Raw genomic sequence first — 7864 nt, 5'->3', positions numbered from 1 at the left:
ACTAGTGAGCAGTTTTCACTCAAACTTAATTTACACCCAACCAATACATGTTGCTGTGGTAAACCTGAAAATACATTTTTTACATAAACAGGTTTGTTGAGCTCCCCCACTTTGTTGATTCCAGAGTGTAGATTTAACAAAATGGAAAGAATCAGCCTAAACCCTAAATCCTAAACTCTATACCCTCAAACCAACACCCTAGACCCAACACCCTTTAAACCTCTAAACCCTAAACCCTAAACCCTAAACCAACACCCTCTAAAGCCTAAACCCTCAAACCAACACCCTTGACTTAACCCTCAAACAAACACCCTAAACCCTAAACCCTAAACCCTAAATCCTAAACCCTTAACCCTTAACCCTAAACCCTCAAACCCTAAACCCTAAACCCTAAACCCTAAACCCTCAAACCAACACCCTTGACTTAACCCTCAAACCAACACCCTAAACCCTAAACCCTAAACCCTAAACCCTCAAACCAACACCCTAAACCCTAAACCCTAAATCCTAAACCCTAAACCCTAAACACTAAACCCTAACCCCTAAACCTTAACCCTACCCCATGAACCCTTAACAGTAAACCCTAAAACATTGTGTGGAAATAACCCTAAAACCCTAAAAAACTCCCAACTCAATGAATTTTTGTGTTAGGAAGTTGAAGATTTGATGGGAGAACTGCAGAGGCTTGAGGAGATGCGAGAATTGGTTCCTCCTCCAATTGATTGGTTGAAGATGAAAGTGAAATTCAACGATGAGTAGTGTTATGTCATGTCTTTATGTACTCGTTTAAAATTTTGAACTGTCTTATCCACGTTCTTTTGCACCACATCCAAACAATTTATAACATTGCTTTCCGTCCTTATTAAGCAAGCACCAAATGGACACACGTACATATCCATGTGGACTTATATATTTTGGATTCAGTTACATACATTTCCATGTGGAAACGTACAAGTAGCCCCCGTTACCCTATTCTACACTCATCAGATGGCCAACAATTTAGAAATAACTTGTCGAGGAGATCAAAAACAAATAAACACAGAATCCACTTAAAAAATTAGCGAAAAATTAAGGGATTGTCAACATTTCCAGACCACAACAACATCTCATAACAGTCCACATCCACCAACCTTAACGTAAAACATCAGAATCTGTGTCTGTCACCTACAGGTGGAAATGATGAGAACTTCCTTGCAAATGATTCTTAGGAGTCTTCGCTCCACCACAACGGGGACATCTAGGACGACCCACTTTACACTTTGTCTTCGGTGGTGCTAATTTATGATCCACCATTACTGAAGCTACATCAATTGATCCGCCATCCACATATGAGAGAGACCAGTTTTGAGCACTATAACAACCTCGGACAAAATGTACGAAAGCAAGTCCCTTGTTATTATTCGCCCACATTGCATACGGATTACCGTTTTCCAGATATTTGGAAAAGAAGAAATAGTATTTCGAGTGTAAATTTGACCACCACACGAGATCTTCGGACTTGTCGAGTCGCACGGTTGCAAGACATTCCTTGCAGTATACAGCATTCAAACCTTGTTTACCAGTAATTAACAAGTTCTTCAACGCGTCCACACCATCTTCAGCCCAAAAAATAGCAACTTTGGCAAGCAGCTCGGGTGGCATGTGAAACTCGTTTTTGGAAGCAACCTGAACAGATTTAATGTGGCGTATATCAATGTTAATTAGTAAGATGAATGTTATTCCCCAAGAAATAAAACGGAACTTACTATAACAGATTCCTCATAACGCTGTGTATTTGCCATGACCAACAACAAATAATTTTGCTTCCACAATGTTCGTTTCGCCTACGGAGGTTCATAAGCTTTAAACAAAGTCAGAACTTTAGGTAGGTCTGATTTTAAAGATGTCCACATGGATACGAACTTTGTTCTCGTAACTTTTCAAACTATGTGTGGTTAAAACCATGTGGATAGAGCGTTCCGAGTACTGGCGTCTTCCGCTGGATAAATCCTTTCCGTACACCATTTTTAAAAAATTTGTCAGAGCTTTAAACGTGTTATCAGTATTCCCTCTCTCTCCTTACTGTCTGCTCTGTTACACATTAAATGCTCCTTCAAAAGCACTGTCGTGATGTAACATTTTTTCGCCTACAACCGTAGGCTCACTGTTCTCTTCCGTAGACTACTCCATCTGTTGGCTCAGCTTTTAAAGATGTCCACACCAACAGCAATAATTTCCCCACAACTATTACTCTTGTAACAAATAATCGATAAGAACTTTTATGACCACAATATACTGTCCACGTGGATTTCTATACTTAGCTCATTTTTTAATATTAAGGTTGTTTCTTCCTAATCAGGCAGAATTGAACATTAGGTACTATCCACTAAGATGATTAGGAATCAAGTTCCCACTGGATACGTCCACGTGGTTAGTGTTTTGCAGATACTATTTAGGGCTACATGTTCCCTTAGTGTTTTCGTTTACTGATTCTATATAACCAGAGTATCTCTCTGTTATGAGATAGCTGAAAATGATTCCGACGTACAAAATCGTCTGTGAAAACTGCTCTCAGGGAAAATGCGGACATGGCCGAATTTTACCTAAAAGGCATTTCCCTCGTCCGCATAGTGCACTGACACCGGTGACTGAACGCCAACCAGCGGAAGAACCAACCACCCAACCTCTTGTTCGCCTGAATCCTGAGGTTTGTTTCATTCTTTTTACAGTATGAATCCAGATAGATTTTTAAGCACTGGTAAATTTAATATTTATACTTGTCGCTATTACAGATCCCAACACGTAAAGATCTTCACGTCCCAGCACCAATTCTGGCGAAAATTGTCAGCTTCGTAGCTCAGGATGGCATCAAACATTTGAGGAACTGGCTTGTCGCAGGGCGTGCAGGTAGAGTAGCAGTTCACTCGTTGACTACACTTTCATCGGTTAGGTTGGATCGCCATTCCAAATTTGTTAAGTGGTCAAAACCGGATTCTGTGTACTATGATTTTTTTGGGTGGTGTTTATACGCTAAAAATCCTTACGCTTTGTATGTGAAAAGTTTATTCTTAGCTTTTCAATGTTGTGATCTAAAAGAGGCCGTCTCTTTGGTGAGTACCATTAAACATGTGTACCCAGTTGCTGAGTTGTTGTGGATTATGTTGAAGAGCTGCGAAGGGACGTTGGATTCGGATTGTTACTGGACCTACAAAAAAAAGTATCGTTTTGGTGATGTTGATAGGATGGCTGACTCTCTAATGTACCACATCTGCAGCATGCGGCCAAAGCGATGGGGGACTTATTCTGATACTTGGCGCTTTGAAGATGTGCCAAGCTGCGGTAATAACCACGCAGCGTTCGGGGAATTCAATAGGGAAAGGTGTATCGACTGTATCTTCTACTATCTATCAAGAGATATAATGCTTCTGTCTTAGATATAATGTTTGTATGTTGCTTTTAAATCCGCTCAAACTCCTATCCTATAAGATCTGCTTAAGATTTGCTACTCTAATATGAATTCTACTTTTAGCATTTGAATTTAATTCAGTCGACAATCTAATGATGTCCACTTTAACTCGACTTAAACAAGAGTATCTAAACACATATCCACAGAAAACCTATCCACAACCTACTGCAGGTTATCTGTGCCTCTACCTACATTTCCTAAAAAGACAAGGTTTCGATCCACGGGGTAATTGTAGGCGGTATAAGGAAATATCGAAACAATGCACTGAATATCGATGTCCATGTACACAAAATAACTACCACGTGGATAGCAATAACCGAATAACAACCACGTGGATAGCAACAACGCGTACACTTAAAAAACTGATTAATCTATCCAAAAAATAGTAATCCACAGACTATGTGTAAGTTATCTTCTTTATTTATGTTCAATTGTCCTTCCAATCACATTCAAATGTGTACACACCTGAAAAACAAAAATCTAACACTTACTAAAACATAGAAAAGTATGCGTTTGATCACGTCTATTCGTAAGTTTGCAAACAAATTTCTAGATTTATCATCAATAAACTGAGTTTAGTTAAACTAGCCACAGAAATTCACCCAGATTACAATAACTTAGGATAAATACACAATATCTTTAGATAGGTAAAAGTAGATACACTCCATGCATCTCTCCCCGTTCGCTTCTTTAAGAGCTTTGTGTTCCCACAAACACTTTGGGAAATCTTCAAAATACCATGTCTTCTTGTATGTGCTTTTTCTTTGAGGCCCGATAAAGTAGATGTGGTACATCAAAGAGTCCGCGAGTTTCCCTGCCTCAGTAAATCCATACTTCTTCTTAAACTTCCAGTACACATCCATATTTAGAATGCCAGCGCAGCTGCTCAACATTATCCACAATAGTTCTGCCACTGGGTACAGACTCTTTACCGTACCGACCAATTCAATTGCCTCATTCAATTGAAGACATTGAAACGCTAAGAACAAACTTCTCACATACAAAGCATACGGATTCTTCTGGTTTAGACACCTTACAAAGAAACCATAGAAGACATGCGAAGGCCTTGACCAGGTCACAAACAATGGATCTCGGTTCAACTTTACCGACGAAAGCGTCTCTGGGGAAAAAACAGCTACTATTCCCTCGCGACCAGCAAGTATCCAGTTTTTCAGCCCCATCGGGCCATCTTCAGATACCAAACTCACGATTTTGGCAAGTATAGGGGCTGGGATGTGTAGATCTCTTCGCGGAGGTAACTACAAAAAAATCCAAAGAAAAGGGGCTCACATAACATATTGATTCGGAGATCTGAAACAGTATATGTAAGAAAACAAACCTATAACTTTAGTTGCTCAATAGCAGCGCTGATTGACTCCTCTTCATTTTTTCGGTCACATATCCTTGTCAAAGAACCGACAGGGCCGGGGTAATGTATGCGGCTAATCAAACGTTTAGCAGCCTCGTCGGCGGTGTTGTATGTTGGATCCATGTTCTCCTTTTCTTTGTGCTCTGTTCCCGAGACCTTACGTGCTCCTTATAAAGCTGATTCTCCTCATTTAAATGAATCCACATGGATAATGTTTACTTATACTACTTCCTACTAAAAAAGCGTCGCTGATGTACATTGGGGGGACATTACATTTTACAATTTTTATGTTACTACGTTTTTAGACATAATTATCCACCTTATATTAACCACATGGATATATTTTCCATGGTCCCCTATATACTTGCCTCATCATCTAAATCCACATCAAACCATCCATGTGTTTGATACATTCATTATATTTACCTGTATCTAATAAATACGTGGATAGTAATTAACAAAGGAACTACACTATATTATCTAAATTTATTGAAGACCTACTAGTAAACTGCCTAAACAGACCACATGGGGTTGACAGGTGACCACGTGGTTAAAGGCTATGTGGATACAATCAACAAGCCATAAGTAACCCTAAGAATTACTCTACCTCTATATAAAGTTTTCCAACCTGTTTACGCCCCCTACCACGACTCAAGAAGCAAAACATTTACTTCTGCTGATGGCCAATCTTGAGCGTCATGAGGTTTATCTTAACGTAAGTTTCGTTTCACTTCATTTCATCCTTATTTATCCACTAACAATCAGAAGCACTTATTTAGATAAACAAAACTCCTAGGTCGAATCCAATTCAGACTTTCACATGCCCTCCGACTTACTAGCCAAGGTAGCTTCAATTTTGGGTCAAGATGGTGTGGAGGCCTTGAAGAACTTGCTACTCTCTGGAAAACAAGGTTTGGAAGCTGTTTATTCCAAGGAATGTCTCTCTACGGTCCGCCTAGACAAGTCGAAAGATCTTTTGTGGTGGTCAATGCGACACTCAAAATACTACTGCTTCTTTTCTAAATGTTTACAAACAGCCAATCCATACGTAATGTGGGCGACTAATAACAAGGGACTTGCTTACGGAGATCTGCAGAGGAAGTTTAGAGATAAACGTCGTAGGTGCCCCCGTTGTGCACGACCAAACACTTGCACGCATCAATTCACAAATGAACCAGCATGTCTTCATCCTTTCCACCTCTAAGCGTCCAAATTTGCAACTTCCCTAATCTGACAACTGTCGTTACTTTCAAATAATTCTCTTCTATCATTATTGATCTTAAAATATCGAATTGTAGACCCAAATAGGGGGCACCTTCGCTTTCTCGATAACTAACAAATACATAAACGTTTCAATATCCACATGGACTATACTTTATTGTTATCCACATTTTAATATCCACATGGATAGAATTCGACTAGTTATTTTTAAAATGTTGACCTTATGATGAGTGAAGTTTTAGGGTCAATGGGGGTGAATTGTACGTGTCCATACGGATATGTATATAACTGTATCCAAATATATATATCCACATGGATGGTGTTTGGTATGTCTACCAATTATGGTGTCTGCTAAAGAGGGAATGTATAATTTCCGTTAAACTTGTGGACAAATATCCAAAAATAATTTGCATCTGTTGTGGATAGACCTAATTAACATATATACGTGTCCACATGGATATGTATCTTATAGTATCCAAACCGTAAACTTCACAATGACTTAAAGGATTGAGAATATAGATAAATTAAAAACGTAGAACAAGGTTAGAAATAGTGCGGATGTTGTGAGAAAGAACGTTGTTTACAGCGTACGAAAATAACATAAAATAAATATAATAAATCTTCAATTAAGCTTCAACTTTCGACCAATCGATTGGAGGAGGAACCCGACATCCTGCGTAATCGGCGTCCGCCACTTCTCGCAACTCCTCAAGAGTCTGCAACTCTCCCACCAAATCTTCAATTTCCAGAGACATGATTTCATTAAGTTGATGGATTTTTGCATCGATGGTTTCCACTTGATGAAGGAGGGCTGCTTTCTCTTCCTTTTTCTGGTAATGATCCTCCATCATCTGAATTATTGCCATGTAGTGATCCCTAGTCTCCGTCTCGGTCACCTTTCGTGTCTTAGTTAGCGCGGCTCGCATGGCCTCCAGAACCTCCCCTTCCCATTCGAAATCATCATTCCTTTTGGGGCGTTTACTCGAACTAGCTCCTGCCGTTGGCTCCTCTGCGAGGCGTTTAAGACGTTCACTTGAACCCTCTCCGGCCATTGTTGCACTCTTGAAATTATATTGTTGATTGAAGGAAACACAAAAGTTTCGTTCGACAATGAGAGGAGTTTTATAGGGGTCATGATCGAAAAGGCACTTAACGAGAATGAGACGATTGAATGCATATAGACAGATTCAATCGATACAATGAATTTTCGGGGATCGAAACGACACAACGTTTTCTCATTTATTGTGTTCTAAACGACGACCACGTTTCACTTGCTATTGGTTGGGTTATGGATACAAATCTAAAATAATCTAAATTTTTGGTTCGGATAACCCTTACAGTATGTATCTTAACATAAACCTGAACGACAGCTTACAGTAAATGACACCAACTATCATGTACACCCAACTATAATGTAAATGACTGTATCCACATTAATAATATCCATATGGATACATTAACATCACTATTTCGATCTATATAATATGCACCTGCGGCTATCTACATGGATATAATATGTGACCTGATAGACTAAGACAAGCATCCACGTTTAAAAATCCACATGAATTATGATCTGTTACTCTCCATAATATAATACATGTGGATACGAAAGCATAGATACTAAAATTAATACGACGAATGATCTTTGTCAAGGAAGTAAACTCAACGTAGGAAGTAGTTAATACTAAAGTTTCTGCCCTTCAAGGAAGTAAACTCTACAAACAACCGTTGTTATTGTCACATGATAGACTAATACAATCATCCACGTTTAAATATCCACATGAATTATGTTCTTTAACTCTCCACATTTGTAATATCCACATGGATTA

The 7864-nt window shown here is 39.1% G+C and overlaps 1 protein-coding gene across 1 annotated transcript; it reads right to left on the bottom strand.

Moving 5' to 3' along the window:
* Positions 1-4062: 4062 nt before the first annotated feature.
* LOC147918970 (uncharacterized) lies at positions 4063-4626 on the bottom strand. The gene has a single exon (XM_087503801.1). The coding sequence runs from the start codon at positions 4624-4626 to the stop codon at positions 4063-4065; it is 564 nt and encodes a 187-aa protein (XP_087359927.1).
* Positions 4627-7864: the final 3238 nt, after the last annotated feature.

The sequence above is a fragment of the Camelina sativa genome, chromosome 20 (assembly GCF_030686135.1).
Source record: "Camelina sativa cultivar CO46 ecotype springtype chromosome 20, ASM3068613v1".
In the NCBI taxonomy this organism is placed as follows: Eukaryota; Viridiplantae; Streptophyta; class Magnoliopsida; order Brassicales; family Brassicaceae; genus Camelina; species Camelina sativa.
The sequence above is the reverse complement of the archived record's forward strand: the minus strand, read 5'-3'. Positions and strand labels throughout refer to the sequence as shown.